Genomic DNA, 24180 nt, shown 5'->3' on the forward strand with positions numbered 1-24180 from the left:
CACTGGAAGCTCGTAGGGCTTGGAATACAATATACCAGAAGGAAAAAGAGCTTAGAATGCAGCCAAGAATGAACTACCCAGCAAGGCTGAATGTCCTCTTCCAGGGAAAAAGATGGACTTTCAATAAACCAGGGTAATTTCAAATGTTCCTTTTGGAATGGCCAGAGCTGAACAGAAGGTTTGATCTTCAAATACAGGACTCAGGTGAAGCAGAGATTGGAGGAGAAGGGGAAAATATGAGGGACTTAATGAGGATGAACTGCTTGTATTCCTGCATAGAAAAATGACACTGTAATACTCATATGAACCTTCTCAGTTAATAGAGCCGGTAGAGGGAAATTTTATAGTTCAAGCACAGGAGAAAGCCAAATTCGAAGATAAAATATGGTGTAAAAATGGAGTCAATAGAAAAAAGGGGAAATGTAATGGGAGAAAGAAAAAGGAGAGGGGGGGAATAGGCCAAGATATTTCATATAATAAGATTTTTCTTTATTACAATGAGCTATTGCAATGATATGGAAGGGGGAAGGCAAGGGGGAATGAGAGAACCTTTGCTCTCATCAGAGGTGGCTAGGAGAGGAAACAGCAAATATACTCAATGGGGTATAGACATCTGGAATAAGAAGGAGGGGGGGAGCAGGGGGAAGGGGTGGGGATGTGAATAAAGGAGGAGAGGATGGACCATGGGGGGAAGAGTGGTCAGATATTACACATCTTCTTTTTTACTTCTTGCAAGGGGCTGGGATTGGAAGGCCTGTCCAGGACCATAAGGCCAGGTGGAGGCTGGGCCTAAGGGGTGGTATGGGGGCTCAGGGCTACTTGGCCCTAGGACCAGGGATCTGTCTGTTGCGCCACTCAGGTAACCTACAGCAGAGTCAGAGTGAAAGGAGAGAGAAAATATAGTACATGGTAGTGGAGAAATAAGAAAGGAGGGAGTTGCGATCAGCAATGGCAACAGTGGAAAAATATGGAAGTAACTTTTGTGATGGACTTACCATAAAGAATGTGATCCACCCGTGACAGAGTTGTTGGTGTTGGAACAAAGACTGAAGCACATTTATTATTATTATTATTATTTGGGGGGGGGGTGCAGGGCAAATGGGGCTGAGTGGCCTGCCTGGAGACGCATAGCAGGGTGATTGTTGGTTGTCTGAGGCCAGATTTGGACCCGGGTGCTCCTGGCTCAAGGGCCAATGCTCTGTCCGCCACCCAGCCACCCCTACTGTTATTACTATTTTAGTTTATTTTGGGTCTTTTTTTTCTTCTTTTTGGTTTTTGCAGGGCAGTGGGGATTGGGTGGCTTGCATGTCACATGGCTGGGTGATTGTTGGGTCTACGGGGCCGGATTTGGGCTCAGGTGCTCGTGGCTCCAGTGCTGGTGCTTCGTCCATTTCGCCACCTGGCCATACCTACAATTATTACTATTATTTTTTTTAATTTTAATTTTTTTCCCTCCTTTTTATCGCTCAAGCAAGTATATATTTATGGGGGGAGGGGGTATTTCATTTACTCTTAAACAAGAATATTTTATTAATGTAAAAAAACCATTTGTACAAAATGAGAATAAAAAAATTTAAAAAAAAAAGAAATTATGAGAAGCCAGACATAAGAGAAGCACAAAAAGACTTTCATGAGCTGATGCTGAGTGAAGTGAGCAGAACCAAGAGAACATTGTTCACATTAACAACAACATTGTGAGATGATCAACTGTGATGGATGAAGCTCTTTTCAGCAGTTCAGAGATCAAGGACAATCCTGCGAGATTTATGGAAAATGCAATCCACATCCAGAGGAAAAACTAAGGAGTCTGAATGTTGAGCAAAATATATTATTGCTCATTTTTTAAGACTTCTTTTATGTTTTTTTCTTTCTTAACTCATGATTTCCCTGCATTGGTTCTAATTCCTTTTTCACAATAGGACTAATATGGAAATAGGTTAAACATGATTGTGCATGTACAATCTATATCCGATTGTTTGCTGCCATGGGGAGGGGGGTGGAAAAATGAGGAACTGATAAATTTGCAGATGGATGAATGTTGAAAATTGCCTTTGGATGTAATTGGAAAAATAAAATAAAATTAAAAAAATAAAGTTAATGAAAGCAATGAGACAATACATCAGCATTTTGGGGATGCAACCAAGGCATTGCTTAGAGGAAAATTTATTTATTTAAATTTTATTTTATTTTCAGTTCAAATATGCTCCCTCTAGTTCTTCTTTGTTCCTTCCTTCCTTCCTTCCTTCCTTCCTTCCTTCCTTCCTTCCTTCCTTCCTCCCTCCCTCCCTCCCTTCCTCTTTCTTTCTTTCTTTCTTTCTTTCTTTCTTTCTTTCTTTCTTTCTTTCTTTTCTTTCTTTCTTTCTTTCTTTTCTTTCTTTCTTCTTTCTTTCTTCTTCTTTCTTTCTTTCTTTCTTTCTTTCTTTCTTTCTTTCTTCTTTCTTTCCTTCCTTCCTTCCTTCCTTCCTTCCTTCCTTCCTTCCTTCCTTCCTTCCTTCATTTCTTTCCTTTTCTTTTTTTTTTTTCCTTTCAAGTAGGGTTAAGTGACTTGTCTTGTATCATTTGGTCCTCCTGACTCCAGAGCCAGTGCTCTATCCACTTCTTGAAATCTTTTCCTTCAAGGTCTGATTCAGGTAACACCTCTTTAATGAAATTTTCCATGATTTCCTAGAAATATATATGATTATAACCAACTCAGATAGTTCATGCCATTCTATTTTACATTTATTATGCATTCAGTTATATTCTAATGTTTATTGCAATTATTTATGTACATTCTATCCTTTCTAATCAATTGCAAGTTCCTTGAGAGAAGGTCCTCTGTTATTCTTATATGTCCAAGGCTTAAACTAAGGTCTTTACATAGTAAGAGCACAATTAATGTTTATTGAATTAAATATTGTATTCCATTCAGAGATTCTAGTTTATTGTTCAGTTATCTTAATTCTTTCATTTTCATTTAGATCTTCATTAGTGGTAATTTTTCTTTTTTTTTAATTTTTAGTATCTAAGTACATTAAGTCTGGAGACATTTTCTGTTCTTATTGCTCAGTTACTGGGTCATAGCATGGGGATGGCTTATGATGATGTGGAAAAGTGTGACTGTTCAAGATCTGTCTGCATAATGAATCCAGAAGCAATGTAAGACATTTTCTTTATAAAATATCTAACCCAATGAAATTATATCTTTGTTTTACATAGAGGCATGCATATGTATATATGTATATATATATAATTACATATATAACTATTTATCATATATGCATATGTAAGTGTATCAGTTAACATTTTAACCGTGCATAGAACTGACAATCTTTTCTCCTCCCAAATCAAATTATATATAGTGGAAGCATATATTGTACATAATCTGCATGGCTTTTGGCAGAGCCTTATACTTAGGAATGAACTAGATACAACCTGAATTCAAAGGAACCAGCAGGTTTATCTGTATGTTTGTAAAACCATTCTATCTTTCACTACTTTATTTACTTGCATAGTGGATGGTTGCACATTTTTTGTTCCTTGAGCTATTTAAAATGTAGGGATTTAATCCTTATATAAGAATAAGTATTATGAATATTAACTTATAACAAGCACCAACAACAAGCTTTCATGTAATAATAGTAATAAATATGATTACCACAATAGATTCTATGTTTGGGAGAATGAGAGATTGAAGTAAGCATTGAACCAGGTATAAACAGATCAGCCAATAAAGACTATAATACTTAACCAAAGTGAAAAATAGCTAATATGAGGCTTCTGAATTTTGCCAGTAAAGGTATGGATACTACAGAACATCAAGATTTAAGAAAGCAGCCAATCACTTCTACTACTATTGAAAGATTGATTACAAAGTAGTTATACCAGTTAGTAGCTTCCTTGATTACTGATTTGATTCCATTTTTTTTGTTTTTTCCTTCTTTTGTTTTATTTATTTAAATTTTATTTTATTTTCACTTTAAATATGCTCCCTCTATTTCTTTGTTTCTTCCTTCCTCCCGCCCTCCTTTTACTCTTCCCTTACTTAACCAGTGAACTATTGCTTTTGTAAAAGATTTAATCATGAAGGGTAAAAATATTTGGTTGATTTAAGGAAAGTAACTAAAAGATAATAAAGGAAAAACAAAGACAGGGACTAATCTGACCATCCATAACAGTCCTCCTGGGACCCCTTTATTCCAAGACAGACCAGCCCCTGAGCTTGGGAAGGGTCAGCTTTGACAGTGCTGTATCTGCTGAATGGAACTAAACCTCACTCAGTGTTGGTCTTCTCCTGACACTCAGCAGGCACTTCATCAATGTACATCAACTGACTTCATAGTAGAAGACTGATTGGTTGGCTCCAAGGGTCTCTAATCATAGCATCACAGATTCAGACCTGGGAGCAACAATTGAGGTTGTCTAGTCCAACTTCCCCATTTTATAGATATGGAAATAAAAGATCAGAGAAATGAAGAGTCTTGCCCCTAGTTACCCAGCAAGGATAACCCCGACTCTGGTACTCTTGTCACTATGCCTCTGAGAAAAAATACAAACATCTTTTAGTCTTGCTTAGTTCTTTTCTGCTTTTTACTGCCACCACACAAGTGCAAGCCTTCATCTCTCAGGTTGGCAAGTGAATCAGGCTGCCTCAGATCTCTTTCCACTTCAGTGCATCCTCTCTTCAATCACCAAAGTGATTTTCCTAAAGCTACATGCTTCATGCTGCACTTGTTTACTCTTCCCCACCCCTGCTCCCCCACTCCCCCATTCAATAAACTCCAATGTCTCCCTACTATCTGTAGTGTCAAATATAAAATGCTCTGTTTGCCATTCATAAGCTAGCCCTCTCCAGCCTTTGGAACCATCAGTTACAACAAATGGGGAAGTTTTGAGTACTGTGGATAAGTTCACTTAATCTTGGCAGTATACTTTTCAGGGAAGTGCACATTGATAATAAGGTTGACACACACATTGCCAGAGCTAGCTCAGTATTTGAGAGGCTCTGAAAGAAAGTATGGGAGAAGATCTACAGAGCTGTTGCATTGATCTCAGTGTTCTGAACCATTGAAACCTGCACAGTCTACCAGCACCATACCAGGAAACTGAATCTCTTCTATTTAAATTATCTTAAGAAGGTCTGAAAATCACCTGGCAGGAGAAGATACCAGACCATGAGGTCCTTTCTCAAGGTCCTTTCTCTGCTAAGCATTCAAATATTATTGTAGAAAGTGCAACTTCAATGGACTGGCCAAACATTCATTGGCAAAAAAAAAATATTTTATAGAGAACTTCCATAGAGTAAGTACTCACAGAGGGATCAGAAAAAGTGTTGCAAAGACATTTTCAAAGTCTCTCAAGAACTCTGGAATTGATTGTGCAGAATGGGAGACACTGGCATAGAACTGTCTATTATGGCATGCCTTCATCAAAACGGGTGCTATGCTCTATAAGCAAGGCAGAATTGAAGTAGTCAAAAGAAACATGCAAGTTTAAAGATCCACCTCAGATTTCCACATAATGATCTGAACAGCCACAGTCAGACATACTGCAATTTGTCTCCAAAACAGTTGATGTCATTTTGTCCTCTTCAACAATGAAAAATAAGAACAAATGCCTACATTTATATAGATGATGAAAGTATAGTTTATATCTACATTCATATCTATATCTCTTGTGCATATTCAACTAGAGGATGACTTCCAACATCTTAGACACATCCTGTACAGAGAATTTAAAGAATATACATAGAAATCACAAAGAATAAGGTGTGAATTGTTCCTTTTCATGATGGAAAGATTTTATATATATATATATATATATATATATATATATATATATATATGTTTGAAAAATCACCAATATGGAGAAACAAAGGAGTTATTACTTTGAAATATCTTCATAGATCATAGGAATTTTAAATCATGAATTTTATAAAAAAAAAAGGACCATGGTATTTCTTTCCATTAAGATCAGGTAGATTCTACTTGTCTGTACTTTGTTTTCTATTTTTTTAAATGAGTAATTTCCTTTTATTTCTTGAAGTATAGCATCCATGCATCTAAGTTTTAATTCATCATATTTTAGGGGGAAGATTTTTGTTGTTTATATTATCTGTTAGACCCATTTTCAAAAGAAGTTGTATTGGTTTATAGAAAACTGATGTTCTTTCAATCTGATTATTTTGAAAATCTCATTCTTAACAGCTTTTCTTCTACTTGCATGCCTCTAAGTTACTGTTCACTTTGTTTTAGAAAAAAAAACTTTTACATTATTTTAATTTAGAATACAAGGGAAGGGAAGAAAGGAAAAAGAAATGAACTATAATTTTTTTTTGTGCAGTCATTTGTTTGTTTTGTGTTTTTTTTTTTTTTTTTTGCAAAGTTACTGGAGTGGTTTGCCATTTCCTTCTCCAGCTCTTTTTACAGATGAGTAAACAGGAGGCAAACAGGAATAAATGACTTGCCCAGGTTAACATAACTAGTAAGTATTTGGGGCTGAATTTGAACTCTGGTCTTACTCCAGATACAGTACTCTTTCCACTTTACACCTAGTTAGCTGGTTTAAACCCTTTATAGATATTATCTCATTTAATTCTCATAACAACCTTGTGAAGTAGATGTTGTTATTATTTGCATTTCAATATTGAGGAAATTGAGGCAAACAGTGGTTAAATGACTTGGCTGGAGTCACAGTTAGTGTCCATGATCTGATTTGAACTAAGGTCTTCTTGACTCCAGGTCCAGAGTCCTAGCCACTGTATCAACTAGCTGTCTCCTGATAAAACCATGCTCCCTTCATTTGTATAAGTCCTTTTGTTTTTCTGAATGAATTTTGATATTTTATAAAGCATCTTTTTGGTTATTTGGTTGATTAAAGCACTAAATCTAGAGACTTGTTATTTTTATTTATTGACATTCTAAGCCATGAGCAGTGAAAAACTTTGCAAACATTTGTCTCCTATTACTTAATTTTTTTAATGTTTTCAATTGAGATTTTATTTTAACAATTGACATGCTATGAAAGTTTTTCAACATTCATCCACATGCATATGTATATTTTTAAGCTACATAATTTCCTTCCACCCTCTTTTCCCCACCCCCTCCCCTCAGTTTAACATGTTTACTGATAAATCATTTTTGGATTAAGGAATTTGAATTAAGGGAAAAGAGGGGCGGCTAGGTGGCATAGTGGTAGTGGATAAAGCACCGGCCCTGGAGTCAGCAGTACCTGGGTTCAAATCCGGTCTCAGACACTTAATAATTACCTAGTTGTGTGGCCTTGGGCAAGCCACTTAACCCCATTTGCCTTGCAAAAACCTAAAAAAAAAGAATTAAGGGAAAATAAAGAAAACCACTAAATAAGAAAAAATACATAATAGAAATTTTTAAAAATTTAATTTAGTGTTCATTATGATTCTGTAGGAGTTTTTTATTTTGTTTTATTTTATTTTTCTTCCTCTAAATGTGGATAGCATTATTCATAGCAGGTTTTCTATAGTTGTCCTAGCTCTCTGAACTGCTGAGAAGAGCTGCACCCATCAAGGTTGATTGGTCTATAATTTTTGTTGTTTTGGTTCTTCCTGGTTCAGATAATAGCACCATGTTGGTATCATAAAAGGAATTTGGCACAACTTCTATTTTTAAAAATGGTTTATGTAGAAGAGGAATTAATTGTTCCTTAAATGACTTGTGGACTTTGTCTTAGGGAGTTTATTGATGTTTTTTCAAATTATTTTTCAGAAATGGGGTTATTTGATTATTTTGTTTCTCCTTCTGTTAATCTGGACAGTTTATATTTTTTTGTAAAATTCATCCATTTCACTCAGGTTATCAAATTTATTGACATACAGTTTGGCAAAATAGTTCCAAATTATCTTTTTAATTTCCTTTTCATTGGTGGTTAGTTCACCCTTTTCACTTTTGATACTGGTTATTTGGTTATCTTCTCTCTCTTTTTAAAATAATATTAACCAAAGGTTTATCTATTTTATTGTTCTTTCCATAAAACCATTAGTTTTATTTATTACATCAATTCTTACTTTCAATTTTATTAATCTCTCCCTTGATTTTCAGAATTTCTAATTTGGTGTTTAATTGGAGATCTTTAATTTGTTCTTTTTCTAGCTATTTTTGTTGCATACCTAATTCATTGATCTTCTCTTTCTCTATTTTATTTGTATAAGCATTTGAAGATATATAAAATTCCCCTCAAAACCGTTTTGGTTGCATCCCATAAATTTTGGTGTGATGTCTCATTGTTATCATTTTCTTGGATGAAATTATTGATTATTTCTATAATTTGGTGTTTGATTCACTTGTTTTTTAAAATTAAGTTACTGTTTCTAATTAAATTTTTGTTTTATCTTTCCATAATCCTTTATTACATGTATTTTTATTGTATCATGATCTGAAAAGTATGCATTTATTATTTCTACCTTTCTGCATTTGATTATAAGGCTTTTATGCCCTAGTTCATGGTCAATTTTGGTATCTATGTCCTGTACATCCCCATTAAATTATCTCCAGAGGTCTATTATATCTAAATTTTCTAAGAGTTTATTTACCTCTTTAACTTCTTCTTATTTATTTTGTAGATAGATTTATCTAGTTTGTAGATCATATTTATCTAGTTCTGAGAGAGGGATTTTGAGGTCCCCCATTATTAAAGTTTTGCTGTCTATATATTCTTGCAATATCTCCTTTTTCTGTAGGAATTTCGACACTATATCACTAGTTGCATACATGTTAAAAATGCTATAGCTTCATTGTCTGTGGTGTCTTTTGCTTTTACTTTTAACTGAGATCAAAATCATTATATCTGCTTTTTTTTTTTTTATTTCAGCTGAAAAATGATATATTTTGCTCCAGTCTTTTACCTTTACACTGTGTGTGTCTTTCTGCTTTAATTGTGTTTCTTGTAAACAAAATATTGTAGGATTCTGGTTTTTAATTCATTTTGCTTTCTACCTCTGCTTCATAGGAAAGTTCATCCTATTCACATTTGCAGTTAAGATTACTAATTCTGTATTTCCCTCAATGTATCTTTTCCCATTTATATTTTTCTGTTTCCTTTCCTATTATTCCTCCTCACAAAAGTTTTATTCCCCTTTCCCTTTAACTTTTCTTTTAAATTTTAGCTTTTAGTTTATTTCCACTTATACCATCACCTTCAATTTTGTTAGTCCCTTCTTCCCTTTTCTTTCCCTCCCCCCTTCCTTGTAGACTAGGATAGATTTTTTAAACCCATGTGAGAATATCTTATTCCCACTCTGGGTCAAATCTATTAAACAGAATTTACTCAGTGTTTATACCCTCCTTTCTTTTCCTCTACTATAATCAATCTTTGCACCTCTTCACTTGCTGTAATTTATTGATAGAAGTACTATCAATCAAGTACTTTCAATCAAAAGTTGGCTAATTGCTTGAAAAGCTCAAAGGACTGTCAATTAAGTATAATCACAGGTTGATTGCTTGGTTGTTTAGCTCCCAGCCATGGTATTTAAATCCTTACAAATTGAAGTATAGATTAGGTGAAACCTTTCTAAGTAGGTTCTTACCCTCTGCCCCTAAAGTCACTTCTGATTTAATTAACTAAGGGCTCTAAATTCTGAGACACTCTGAAGGTCTCTCAAGAACTTTACAATTGATTGTAAGGTATGGGAGACTCCAGACCACTCAGCATAGGATGCCCTCAATAGAGAAAGGGCTAAACTTTATGAAAGACAAAATTAAATTAGGTCAAAGGAAACTGGGATGCATAAGTTTAGAGTAAATACACCAGCTTGTCATCTGGGCTTTCATATGGTCTCAAAAATAGTGATGTCATCTTGGTTCTCTTCAGTGCAGACAAGAACCGACCATACCCCTATGCTCTAAATACAATCTTATCAATTCAACCCTTTAACCATCTTAAGAGAAATAAAATTCTCAAGAGTTACAAGTGTTATCTTCCCTTAAGGGATTGTATACAATTTGATTTTCTTGACTAACATCCCCCCCCCTTCATTTGCCTTTTTTTATGCATCTTTTGAGTCTTGTCTTTGGAGACTGAATTCTCTGTTCAGTTCTGGTCTTTTTGTCAGGAAATTCTGGATCTATTTGATTCAATGTTTATCTTTTCCCTGACAGAATATACTGAATTTTGCAGGGTAATAAATTCTTGGTTGTAAACCAATGTAATCCTTTGCCCTCTGATACCCAGTATTCCAGGTCCTCCAGTCCTTCAATGTTGAAATTGTGTAAGTATGATTGTATTTTCTTTGTATTTAATTTTTTTTTTGCCACTTGCAGTTATTTGGTCCTTTATTTGAGAATTCTGGAACTTGGCTATGACAATTTGGAATTTTTTTTCCTGTGGTCTCTTTCTGGAGGAATTCTGTCTATTCTTTCAATGGTTATTTTGTCTTTCTGCTCTAATAGATTTGAACAGTTTTCCCTGATAATTTCTTGGAAAATTTCCAGGTTCTTTTTTTGATCTAGGCTTTCTAGTCATCGATTAATTTGTAGATTATCTCTCCTGGATTAATTTTCTAGATTTGTTTTTCCTAAAAGGTACTTTATATTTTCTTCATTTTTTCAGCCTTTTTACTTTGTTTGATGGAATCTTGTAGTCTTATAGATTCATTAGTTTTTATTTGTCCAATTTTAATTTTTAGAGTTTTATTTTTTCAGTTAGCTTTTGTGTTTCTTTTTCTAATTTGTTAATTTTACACTTTGCTGAGTTGCATTCTTTTCCCAGTTGGCTTATTTTATTTTTTGAAGAGTTACATTCTTTATCCAGTTGGTTATTTTTACTTTTAAAGAAGTTGATTTCTTTGGTCAATTTTTCATAAATTTCCTGCATAACTCTCATTTCTTTATTCCATTTTTCTTCCTCCTCTCTTCTTTGGGTTTAAATTCTTTTCTAAGCTCCTCTGTGAAGAGCTTTTGGATTTGAGTCAAATTCACACACTATTTTGAGATTTTACCTGAAGTCAATTTTTCACTATTTTCTTTTTATGAGGTCATCATCTCTATCTGTATAGTAGCTTTCTCTAGTGAATGCTCTTTTAGATTTTTTTGCTCATAGTGTCTAACTCCCAAGTTTTTTATGCTGGGCCTGGGGTCTGATTCCTGCCTTGTCATTGACCAAGGTGTTCTTATTTAGTCCAGGAATTGCCTTTGCAGAGGTTTTTTCCTCCTTTATATCCAGGTACTACCTATGCAGTGGTTTTGTTCCCAAACCAGTCCTTACTTCTGCCCCAGTGTTCTCAGGGTTCAGACTTTGTTTGGGGATGGGACCCTCCCTGCAGGCTTGCTATCTAACTGGTTTTCCCCCTCTCATGCCTCCTATGCTTTACTTCCCCTTTTCTCCCAAAGACATATCTTCACTGAAGATCCTCCATGACAAGATTCACAACTTCTTTGGATCTTGTCTGTTTTTGATGGGATCTGTAGCTTTAATGTCTGTGCAGAGGCTTCATTTAGCTTTGTGAGGTGAAAAGCTCCAGGAATATGCTAGTTTCACACTACCATCTTGGCTCTACCCTGGAAGTCCCTATTACTTTTTTTAATTTAAAAACAGTTTTCATTTAAGTAAATATTTTATTTTCATCATATTTATTTCCAAATAGTGTCTTCTCTCTTCCCTACCCTTCTAACAAAGTCTTTATAGTCCTTGTTACAAAAAATAAAAAATGAAAGAAAAGGAAGAAAAACATATCAGCAAAACTAGTCATCAATTCTTCTGGATATTAAAGTTTATTAGTTTTTTCACATTCATAATTCCCCACCTCTACCAAAAAAGAATATATTTTCATCTCCTCTTTAGAGTCAAACTTAGTCATTATAATTATTCATTGTTAAATTTCATTTTTTTCTGCTATCCTTTCCATTTACTTTATTATAGTCACTGTATGAATTGTTCTCCAGGTTCTTATTTTATTTTTTATCAGCTCATAAAGTTCTTCTCATGTTTTCTTGAATACTCCATAATTATAATTTCTTAAAACAAAACACAGATAATCATATCCCATTACATCTATGCACCTTAATTTAACCACTTTTTCTTTGAAACATTCTTATTTAGAACTTCATCTAAAAAAAGGAGCACTTCCATGTACATAACAGAAAACAAAGCAGCATTCTGTATCAAACTGTGAATGTTAATTTTAAACCACTTTTTAAAAAGTATAAAATAAATTCTGTACATTACTTTCAAAATTTCAGTAATTGTGCTTTCTTCTGAACTACTGTGTAATTAAAAAAAGTTAGTTAATTTAATTCTTTTTTTGGACATATTACTATTGCTAAACTAGTTTCCTATGGTCTCTTTCTGTAATTAAAAAGTGAGAAGAAAAAAAAGAAGAGAAAAATCCATTATTACAACTAATCATAGTCAAACAAGCAAATTCATGTGTCAATCACTTCTCTCTCAAGAGACGGGTAACATACTTAATCATAGGTCCTATGGAAACATAACTGGTCATTCTAAAGCTATTTAAAGTTGCTTTTCTTTATAATGGTTTTGTTCTTGTATGAATTATTCTTTTGATTCTTCTTACTCTGGATCAGTTTATAATACCCAGGAATCTCTGGAATTATCTTCATCATATCTTAAGGCACAATAATCCTCCATTACATTTATAAACCACAATCTATTCAGTTATTCCTCAGTTACCTAAAAGGTAACCATAAGTTCGTTTTTAGATTCTAGATCTTTCCTGTTTTTCCCTTTTCCCTTTCCTTTCAGGATAGAAGAGAATGCCCTCCCTCTCTATCCTCATTATTTCTCTGTTGTTTGATTTCTTTTTTCTACATCAAATTGTGTTTATCTTAAATCCTACTTTTTCTGTTTTAGAGAAAACTGAGATTTATTTGATGACCATGATACTCATATCTTCCTCCATGTTTGTCTTACATAGCAAATTCTACTTCATTCTTCTTTTATACAACATTGTAATTTTCCTTTTATTCTTTCTTCTCTTATCCCCAAATCCATTGGAATAGAATAAATTCATCTTTTGTGTAGTCTGTGTTTTTTCTTTCTTTGTAACTGCTTCTTTCTTTTCTTTGTTCAATTGTTCTAATAGATTTGGGCAGGATTCATTTATTTTTTGAAATATATAATATTTATTTTTTTGGCATGGCATTCACAACTGGTGTCAAGTATCTGAGACTGAATTTGAACTCAGGTCTTCCTGACTTTGTGTCCAGTGCTCTATCTACTATGACATTTAGCTGCCCAGAAATATTTAATTGTGTTGTTAAATCATGATTTCTATTTGATTAATTGAATTTTCAAGAAATTCATTTCTTATTTGGTTGACTGCTTCCTCTTCTAAGTTACATATTCTCCTTTAAATTCTTTCCTCCTTAGTTTTTCTATTTTTTCTTATTTCTTGATTCATGTTTCTTAGGTACTCATGGATTCCCTTTTGAAAATATATACATTGCTTCTAAATCCTTGTTTGCGATTGTTATAGAGGTACTAGTTCCTTCTCTTGGGGGAACTTTCTGAATTTGTAATTTTTTGCTATAATGAATAATATTCTCTGGCAATTTGTTCAATTATATTTTTCTTTTGTTAATATTTTTATTAGATTTGTCCAAAACTGAGGGACAATGAAATCTCCTGCCACTATTGCATTATTGTCTATGTCTTGTAATTTTGTTAATTTTTTCCTTTTATATTTAGATATTAAAGCATTTGGAATATATATTTACAACTGATTATTTTCCATGTTATATAGCTTCCTTGTTTATCACTTTTTATGTTGTGAATTTTTGTTGTTGATTTTTCTGCTCTCTTTCAATGTCTCCAAGAAGAAGAATGGAGAAACATTCTCTAGTAATCTGTTTCAGTATCTTAATACTTCTGTGTTATGATAAACCCAAATGCTCCATCTTTAGTGGTATGGGGAGAACACCTGATCTTTCAGAGTAAGAAAGCAGGAAAAAAATTGAACATATATTAAAAGAGAGGATAGGACTAGATGATTTCTAAGAACTTTCTAAAACAATTTTTTGAACACTTTAATTATAATGCATATCTATAAAATTACTCATTGTTGAGATAAAAGTATTCTGGTATGATATAAATATAAAATAACACCATTTTCTAAATTGATGGATTGTATTGAATCCCTTATTCTTAAAATATTTAGTTATATTCAAAACTTTCCTTCCTCTCCATTCTAGACTTAATAAATAGGCTTCAATTTGATGTCATTCATCCTTGCATTTGTATTTTTCCACATCTACTTGTGCTTCTTTTTGCATTTTGTGTTCATCAGATTTTTAGTATTACTGATTTTGCTATTTTTTAGTTTATTAAGAAATATAGTATCAAATTTGTTGGCTAGATATGTTCATTTGATCACTTTTTTCTTTTTTTGCATCTTAGTTCCATAATTTGATCCTATTTGCTTTTTAATATGCTGGCCAAAATATTCCTTTCTGAATGACATAGAATTTAGCAACATCTTCCTTGTCTGTCTGTTTAAGTAACAGCAGCTACATTTGTTTTACCCCCATGGTTAGTACACTTTCAGTAATCATTATAAAAGTGAGTGCAATGAAGGGAACAATTAATACAATAATAGGTGTTTTTGTTTTTCTTACTTTCTCAATTGGATGGATTGGAGTGGTGAGGAAAAATGAGAGAAAAAATTTAATATAAAAAATAGAATGAGATCAAAAGTAAGAGTTGGTCTGTAAGATTTCTCTTATAAATCACAGAGAGGAGTGACTCCTCTGAAAGGATTTTTTTTGAGCCCCAGCCATGAATCATTTTTAATTCCCTGTGTACTATCATCAAGGCACTATCCATGGGAAAGATCTCTTGGATGTCTCTAAATAAAAACCCATACCCCATAATCTCAACAAATTAATAGGGTTCTGACCCTACAGCTTCTCACTATGGAAATTCCTTCTTTCCCATGTTGGAAATATCCATATAATAATGAAGCTCCCTTCTCTCATGGTGAATTTCTCCTAGAAGCTCTATTTTGAGAAATCCTTCTCTTGGTTCTACTTCTGACTCTTAGGATTTCATCATGGTACCCCAACATTGGTACATCCCCTACCCCAGGTCTCCACTTTTCATGCTCCTTTTATTTTTTGCATTCCTTTACTTTTTTTTCCTTTGTTTTACTGGTGCTTAGCATAGTGACTAGTATGGAGTAGATGTTAATAATACTTGTTGATTTAGTGGAATTATTCATCAGAATGATCAAGAACTCCCATGATCAATCACTCTTAACTTACACTTGTGATTGTTTATGTCTGTTAAAAATTGTTTAAATCTTGAAATAAAATAAATCCATGTAAGTCATCAACATTTCCATATACAAACATTAGAAATTCAACAGAAAGAGATAAGAAGAATTCTATTTAAAATAACTTGAGACTATATTAAAAACTTGGGAATCTCCCTATTAAAACTAGTTCATAGATGACATGAACCCAGTTAGAAAACACTAGTTACACAAATACATATCTAAACAATTGGAGAAATATTACTTTCTCATGGGTAACCAATATAATAAATATGATGGTTATAGCTAAGCTAATTTACTTACTCAGTGCCATACCAATCAACCCAAAAAGTTATTTATTGGATCTAGGAAAAAGTAATAACAAAATTCATTTGGAAAAACAAAAGATTAAGAATATCAAGAGAATAAATGAAAGAAGTGAAGAAAAGTAGTTTAAAGATACCAGAACTCAAACTTAATTATAAAATTGTAATAATCAAAATAATCTGGTACTGACTGACTAAGAAACAGAGTGGTGCATCAGTGGAATAGATTTAAGTATAGAGTATACAATAATTTAGTAATGTAGTATTTGACAAACTCAAAAATTCAAGCTTTAAGGATAAGAACTCACTATTTGACAAAAAATTTTCAGTAAAACTAGGAAGCAGTTTGGCAGAAAATAAATATAGATCAAAATATCACTTGTAGGGGCGGCTAGGTGGCATAGTGGATAAAGCACCAGCCCTGGAGTCAGGAGTAAACTGGGTTCAAATCCGGTCTCAGACTTAATAATTACCTAGCTATATGGCCTTGGACAAGCCACTTAAACCCATTTGCCTTGCAAAAATCTAAAAAAAAAATATCACTTGTAAAATGGGCTAAGGTCAAAATGTGTATATAACTTAGAAATAAAGGAGGACATTAGAAGCAAATTAAACAAAAATAAGGGCATTAAAAGATATAAAATAGGCAATTTTAATTACATTACATTAAACAGGGTTTGCACAAACAAAACCAATGCAGTCTAGATTAGAAGGAAAGCAGAAAATTGGAAGGAACTTTTAGAGTATTGTATCCACTATTAGAGACCTTATTTCTCAACTATTTAGAAAAATGAGTCCCCATTTTTCGAAAAGGCAGTTTTTCCAAGAAGAAATCAAAGCTATCTCTAGTCATGTGAAAAAAAATACTCCAAATCACAACTGATTGACGAATGCAAATTAAAACAAACTCAAATCTATCAGATTGCTTAATATGACAGAAAAGAAAAACGATGAATGTTGGAAGGGTTATGGAAATACATTGTTGGTGGAGTTGTGGAGAGCAATTCTAGGGAGCAATTTGGAACTATGTCCAAAGAGCAAAGAAATTGTGCATATCTTTTGATCCATCAAGAAACAACTAGGTATTTATCCCAAAGAGGAAATGGAAAAGCACCCACAGGTACCAAAATATTTATAGTAGTTCTTTTGTGGTGGCAAAGAATTAGAAATTGAGGGGCTACCCATATTGACTGAAAAAGTTTGTGGTACATGAATGTAATGGAATTCTATTGTGCTGTAAGAAATGATGAATTGGTGGATTTCAGAAAAAATCTGGGAAGACTTCTATGAACTGATATTGATGAAGTGGTCTGAATTAGAAAAACATCATACGACAATATTTTACAGTGATCAACTATGATCAACTTAGTTCTTCTAATGATACAAGACAATTCCAAAAGACTCAGGATAGTAAATATTATCCTTATCCAGAGAAAGAACTATGGAGTCTAAATGCAGATGGAAGCATACTATTTTCACTTTTTTTTCCCACGGTTTTTCCCTTTTCCCTGCTTCTTCTTTCATAGAACGGATGATGCAGAAATATATTTAACATGATTGCACATGGATAACCTATATTATATTGCTTGCCATCTTGGGAAAGGGGAAGAGAATGAAGAGAGGGAGAAAAAAATTGGAAGTCAAAATGTTGAAAACTACAAAAATACTTTTCCCAAAGTACAATGAGATTTAAACAAAAAAATTTCTATTAAGGAAAAAAGTATTATTCCTATTTTCTGTAATTGCAGTAAATTTTGGCCATTTTAACTTGGGTAATTTTTTAAAAGTCCTCTTGAATTATAAACCAGTATTTCTTGTTTTATAATTTAGTTTTAATTACATTTTTGTAAATAATTAGATTTTAGAACTCAACCAATGTTGAGTCCATAACCTCAATTTGCAGATAGGAAACTAAAAAATTAATATAAACAATTTAAGTATATTCTTATAATGCAATTTCAAGCCATTGTGCAATTAGTTGGAAGATTTCTTCTCCCATATTTGGCAAATTTAACATGGAAAAATAGAGCATAAACTATATTTTGTAGATTCTATAATGTTACATTACATGGAACATGCATAGACTGGATTTAAAGGAAAAACCCCTGTTAATCCAATTTATTTTTTAGGAGGTCCAATGGTGTGAAAGCATTTAGTACCTGTAGTATAGCAGACTTTAAGAATTTTGTATCAACAAAAAAGGCTGAATGTCTTCAGAATCAACCACACTTAGATCCATCTTATAGGACTTCCACTTGTGGTAATGGCATCCTGGAAATAGGTGAAGAATGTGACTGTGGTGCAGATCAAGTGAGTGATGACTATTAGAATTTTTTTTAAATGTCATATTCCTTTTCTTTATTCTTTTTATAGTACCCTCAGTCAGTCAGTCAGTCAATAAATATTTAAGAAATGCCTGTTTGTCAGTCACTGATCTAGGGTTACAAATATGAAAACAGAAAGACAGTTCTTGCCCTCAAGCTTTCAATTACAATGGGGGAAGACAGATTACAAGAAGAAGCTGAAAAGGTAGCGCTTAGTAGGGTGCAGAGGTAACTGATGTGGGGCATAATGTAGGAATCAGTCAGAAAAGTCCCAATGTAGCCCAGATGAGAAGGTATGAATCAGGATGCCTGAGCTGGGGTCTTTCCATCAATGGAGGTTTGGAGTTCATGATTCCAAACAGAGACAGAGGGTAGTGATGAGATGGAACCCCAAGGCTGATGGGATCTTGCCAATCTTATAATCCAAATTAACATGGTTTATAGAAAAATACTTGAAATATATGAATAGTTCATCTTTGAAAATTATTATTTATTATACAAAATACTTTTCTCTTGGCATAGTAAAAGAATCATTTATCATATTTGTGAGATAGGGAAATTTAATAAAATTTACTGATTTCCCCATGATTATGTGGCTTGTGGAGGTAGATCCAAACTTAAAACCAAGTCTTTTGTTTTTAATTTAGTCCCTGCTGTACTGCCTTTCAACTTGTCTTGTGTGCAATGTCTGCACTCCCTTTTCCCCTTGCCTTCAGGTGCACAGGAATATAGGGAGATAATTTTAGCAATACCATCTAGGAAGAAATATGGGGTCTCTAAATGCCTCATAACTCTTCTATCCACAATTTCTCAACCAAAGTAGTGAAAGTGTGAATAAACAGCTATAAGAAAAAACTTAAGCTAGATTCCTCAGAATTGTATAAAGAAGCATTTTATAGAATCAATCAATCAATGAGCAAGTAATTAGTAAGTACCTCCTATGGGCCAAGCACCAGGGATTCAAGTTCAAAGAATGAAACAGGGTCTACTCACAAGAAGCTTGGAACATACACAAAAGATCAAGAACTTATACAAACATATACATCATAAAGTCAATAAGTTCAAATATAAGCAAAAAAATTAAATACAGAAGAATCTGGGAAGGGAGGGCAATAGGAGTTAGGGAATCAAGAAAGGCTTCATGTTCCTAAGATGCATATCAAAAGAAAAGAAGGACTCTATATAGCAGAGATCTGGAGGAATTGTGGAGATATTGAATATTGTCCATGATGAACTTAGTAAAGACCAGTTTCCCTTGACTAGAGTGTGGTAAGGGGTAATGTTTAATGATACTGGAAAGATAGGTTGAGGTTTGTGAAGAGAAACCAAACAAAAGAGTTTATATTTTATGTAAGACAAACAGGAAGAAAACAGAGTTTATTAAGCAGGAAAAATTACTTAAAGAAAATGATTTTGGACTGATGAGATTCAGGCAGGTTGGAAGTTATTGTATTAATATGAAGGTGTTACCTATGGTGTTATCTGTGTGAGTGGAGAAAAGAGAAATATGAAAGATATTGTGAATATAGAAACAGCAATACTTGTCAACTGATTGTATGGAGAGAGAGAGAGGAATCTAGTATAATGTGGTAATTATGAACCAGAGATACTGAACAAATAATAATACCTTCAACAGAAATAATTTGGAAGGGGGCAACTAGGTGGCACAATGGATAGAGCATTGACCCTGTAGTCAGCAGGACCTGAGTTCAAATGCAGCCTCAGACACTTAATAATTATTTAGCTGTGTGACCTTGGGCAAGTCACTTAACCCCCTTGCTTTACCCCCAAAAAGGAAAAAAAGAAATAGTTTGGAACGGGGGCAAAGTTTGAGGGAGTTAGGAATATTGTATTCAGTTTTAGACATGGTGAATTTAAGACATCCAGTTTCAAATGTGTATTAAGCAATTTGTGAGGAAGAACAGAAGCTTAAAGGAGAGGCTAGAGCTAGATAAATAGATCTTGAAGGTATCTATATAGAGAAATGATATTAAACCCATCAAAACTAATGAAATTAGTAAGAGAGATAGTACAGAAGGAGAAGAGAAAAGGGCTAAGGACAGAACCTAGGCATTATGTGAAAGATGAGTCAGTAAAGGAGAATGAGGAAGACAATTGAGAGGTAGGAAGCAGCCCTAGAGAAAGTGGAGTGAGGAAACCCAGAGAGATCTTGGTCAACAATGTCAAATAGAGCAGAAGAATTAAGAAGAATGAGCACTGAGAAACCATTAGATTTGACAACTGAGATATCATTAATAATTTTGGAGAAAGGAATTTCAGAAAATTAATGATGTCAGAAAATAGATTGTAAAAGGTTGAGTGGTGGCAGGAGAGGAAATAAAGACAACAATGTAGAGGGTTCAGGGAAGAGGTCTTTTTATGAGAGACTTGAGTATGTTTTAAGAACTAGGGAATAAGTTTAAAGTGAGAGGTTGAAGATTTGGCTGGGGGGGTGGGCTGGGGGTGGGGATGGTGCTAGATGATACAATCCACTTAAGACTGGAAGGAATGGATTATACATGTATAATACATGTATTATAATATGTATATATTATACATATATATATATATATATTTATGTATATATGGGGTTTGACTTTGGCAAGGAAAACCCTTTATCAGAGGTTTGGGAAAAGGAACAGTGAGGTATGAAATAATGTCAAAGGGTTTTGAGATTAAAAGTACAAGAGAAGAAGGAATTTATGATAAATGGCTTCAGTTATCTTTTTAAACAAAGTGAGAACCTAAGTCCTCAGTCAGTCAGTACCCGAGGAAGTTGCTATGGTAAGTGTAAAAGAAAGGTAAGAGAATTCCCTGCTCTCAAGGGTTTCCAAGTCTAATCAGGAAGACATTATTCAAAAACCAAATGTTGAATAAGTTGCATATAATCAACAGTAAAAAGGCACTAGAATTAAGGGAGATCCATAAAAGGGGAACTTTGCTTTCTTTAGCAAAGAAGATGAGAAAGGAAAAAAATCAGGCTTGAAGAATAGCCAGAGAGAATGTCTAGTGTTAGGAGTTATGGGATGTCTTATTCAAGGAATACCAGGTAAGTCAATGACACTGCATTATAAGAATGTCATGGAGTATAAAGTATAAGAAGATTGGAAAGAGGGAAGGTCAGCTTGTAAAGAACTCTCAACTCCAAAGAAAAGATTTTATATTTGATCTTGGTGGTGACAGGGCCATTAGAGGTTATTGAGTGTAAGTATGTTTTGGGGTGTTGATATGGTCAGAACTGTGCTTTAGGAAGATTAATGAAACATGAGTGGAGGATGAACTAAAAAGGGGAGAAATTTGTGACAGATAGAACACCTAAAAGTCTATTGCAGCAGTTCAGGCTGAATAAAGGCTAAGGCAGTGAGAAGAGAAAGGGACTTATGCAAGAGATGTAGTGAAAGTAAAATGGAGTGATCTTAGCACTATGTTGGATATGGAGTTAAGAGATGTCAAGGATGACATCTAGATTTCAAACCTGACCAGGATAATGGTGGTGCCTTCTACAATGATAGAGCTGTCTGGAAGAAAAGAAGATTTGAAGGAAAAGATTGGTTCAGTTTTGGAGATAGTGAGTTTAAGATGTTTCCTGGACATGCAATTCAAGATATACAATAGGTAATTGAAGATGGGAGATTATAGGTCCAAAGAGAGGTTAGGACTGAATAAGTAGATTTAAGACGTGTTAGATGATAATTGAGTCCATGGGAACTGTTAAGATCACCAAGTTGAAAAAGCTTAGAGAGGAAGGTCCAAGATAGGACCACTTAGAGCATTCACAGTTAGCAACATGATATGAATGAAGATCCAGTTCAGGCAACTGAGAAAGAGTGATCATATAGATAATAGAATAACCAGGAGAGAATAGTCACAGAAATATAGAAGAGAATATCAAGAAGAGAGTGACTGACAGTGTCAGAGACATCAAAAAGGTGAGGATTAAGAAAAGGTCATTAGATTTGGAAATTAAAAGACCATCATTAACTTTATAGAAAGTAGTTTTAGATAAAGTTGAAAGCCAGATTGTAGATTTAAAGAGAGTGAGGGGAAAGGAAATAAAAATGTTTATTGTAAAAACAGTTTATGGGCAGTAGAAAAATAGCAGACAGAAAAAGGTCAAAAATAAATTAAAAAAAGTTGATGGTAAATATTTTTGATAAAAGCCTCATTTCTCAAATTTATGAAGAACTGAGTCAAATTCATAAGAATATAAGTCATTTCCTAGTTGATGAATGTGGAAGAATATGAATAGTTTTCATATAAAGAAATCAAAGCTATCCTTAATCATATAAAATGCTTTAGCTCACTATTGATTAGAGTAATGCAAATTAAAACAACTCTGAGGTAACATCCCACACCTATCAGACTGGCTGATATGACAAAAAAGAAACTAATGTTGTAGTGCATGTGGGAAAACCATAACATTAATACACTATTGGTAGATATGTGAACTGATTTATCCATTCTGGAGAACAATTTGGAACTATGTCAAAGGGACTCTAAAACTGCATACCCTTTGACCCAGGATCTATATCTCAAAAGAGACTTTAAAAGAGGGAAAAGGACCTACTTATACAAAACTATTTATAGCAGCTCTTTTTGTGGTGGCTAAGAATCACAAATTGAGGAGATGCCCATCAACTGGGAAATGATTGAATAAGTTATAGTACATGATTATATTGGAATATGATTGTGGTATAAGAAATGACAAACAGGATAATTTTAGAAAAACTTGGAATGATGTTCATGAATTTATATAAAATGAAGCAAGCAGAACAAAGAGAACATTTTCAGAATAACAGCAATGTTGTATGATGAAGAATTGTGAGTGACTTCGCCAATCAGAACAAGACACTGATACGAGACAATTCCAAAGCTATAAGATAGGATATACTATTTCAGGCATAGGTGAGGAATAGCACTGAAGAAAACAAAACCAGGTATGGAATGATGGGCTTGGAATAATAGTGCCTTCTGATTCATGAGCATCCATTATAATGAAGTCTAGATGGTCTAATAATGTGCATAATAGGTGCCATTTTATATCTTTGTTCTTTATATATTATAATTAAATATAATGATCAATTATTTATGTTTATATATAATTATAAATTTATTATATTCACATATTAATAATTATATATGGTCTTTATATATCCATATTTTAAAGATAAAAAATGAATTATACAACTTTAAATATGGATCCATATAAAGACCATGAGTGAAAAACTGTGTTTTTTTGTAAAGTGCAAGTTGTTATATCATTGTTATGAACTTGTATTTATGTGTGTGTGTGTGTGTGTGTGTGTGTGTGTGTGTGTATATATATATATATATATATATATATATATATATATACACCTTTTTTCTCTTTTCTTCTTGGAGAAGTCACTTTAAATAGATTTTAAGTAGTCTCTAGGGTCTTGAATGATCCTCAAGGCCACAGAGTGTGCTTTTACATCAAACCATTTTCATTGTTTTTGAATTGTATAGTGCATTAATAACATGAATTCATCCATTTTAGATGAAACAAATGTTTATATTATAGTTATACTATGTTATTAATATTATATAGCCTTTAAAAAGTTTTCATTAGCTTTAAAATATTCTTCAAAACAAAATTAGATTGGTCAAAACTTCATAATATTTTATGTATTTTCAGAGTTGTATTACTTGTTGTGATACTGCAAATTGTAGACTGAAAATTGGAGCAGTGTGTGCCCAGGGAAACTGCTGTGAAAACTGTAAGGTAAGATCTGTGTTATATCAGTAATTGAATGCCTGTCACCCATAATTCTGTAAGGCTTTTGAATCCATTTTCCATTTTATTCTTTATCTCTTCCTGCTTTTCCTCTTCCTTGGCTTTATAAGTTTCGTCAAAGAGGTACACAGTGTAGAAAACCTAGTGATATAGATTGTGATCTTCCTGAATATTGTAATGGATCCTCTGAATTCTGTCAACCTGACTTACATGTTCAAGATGGACATTATTGCCGGAACAAAACAGCTTTCTGTTATAAAGGAAAATGCCCAGATCCAAATGACCAATGTCGAGAAATATTTGGTCAAGGTATTTATTAAAATTACCTTTGTTTCAGTAAAGACTGACAGATTGCTTTCTGTGGGGGGGGGGTGGGGGGAGGGAAGTAAGATTGGGGGAAAAGTTGTAAAACTCAAATAAAATCTTTAATAAAAGAAAATAAATTATCTTTGTTTCCCTGAAGGCTTAAAATTTTTTGAAAAATAGATAAATTAAAATCTTAATGTTTGTAAAAATACACTTTGAAAAGATTCTATTTTTATAAATCTGTTACTT

General features: G+C 33.3%; 1 protein-coding gene across 4 annotated transcripts in view; it reads left to right on the forward strand.

Annotated features, from left to right (window-relative positions):
• The window catches only part of LOC141514339 (disintegrin and metalloproteinase domain-containing protein 2-like), a 141683-nt gene that overhangs the window by 74770 nt on the left and 42733 nt on the right, over positions 1 to 24180 (forward strand). For all 4 annotated transcript variants that reach the window (XM_074225101.1, XM_074225109.1, XM_074225118.1 and 1 more), the window contains exons 11-14: positions 3002 to 3138; positions 17673 to 17853; positions 23527 to 23613; positions 23736 to 23934. In XM_074225101.1, the coding sequence (XP_074081202.1) occupies positions 3002 to 3138; positions 17673 to 17853; positions 23527 to 23613; positions 23736 to 23934 (604 nt within the window). The remainder of the gene's footprint in view (positions 1 to 3001; positions 3139 to 17672; positions 17854 to 23526; positions 23614 to 23735; positions 23935 to 24180) is intronic.

This window comes from Macrotis lagotis, chromosome 1, assembly GCF_037893015.1.
Source record: "Macrotis lagotis isolate mMagLag1 chromosome 1, bilby.v1.9.chrom.fasta, whole genome shotgun sequence".
Taxonomy (NCBI): Eukaryota; Metazoa; Chordata; class Mammalia; order Peramelemorphia; family Peramelidae; genus Macrotis; species Macrotis lagotis.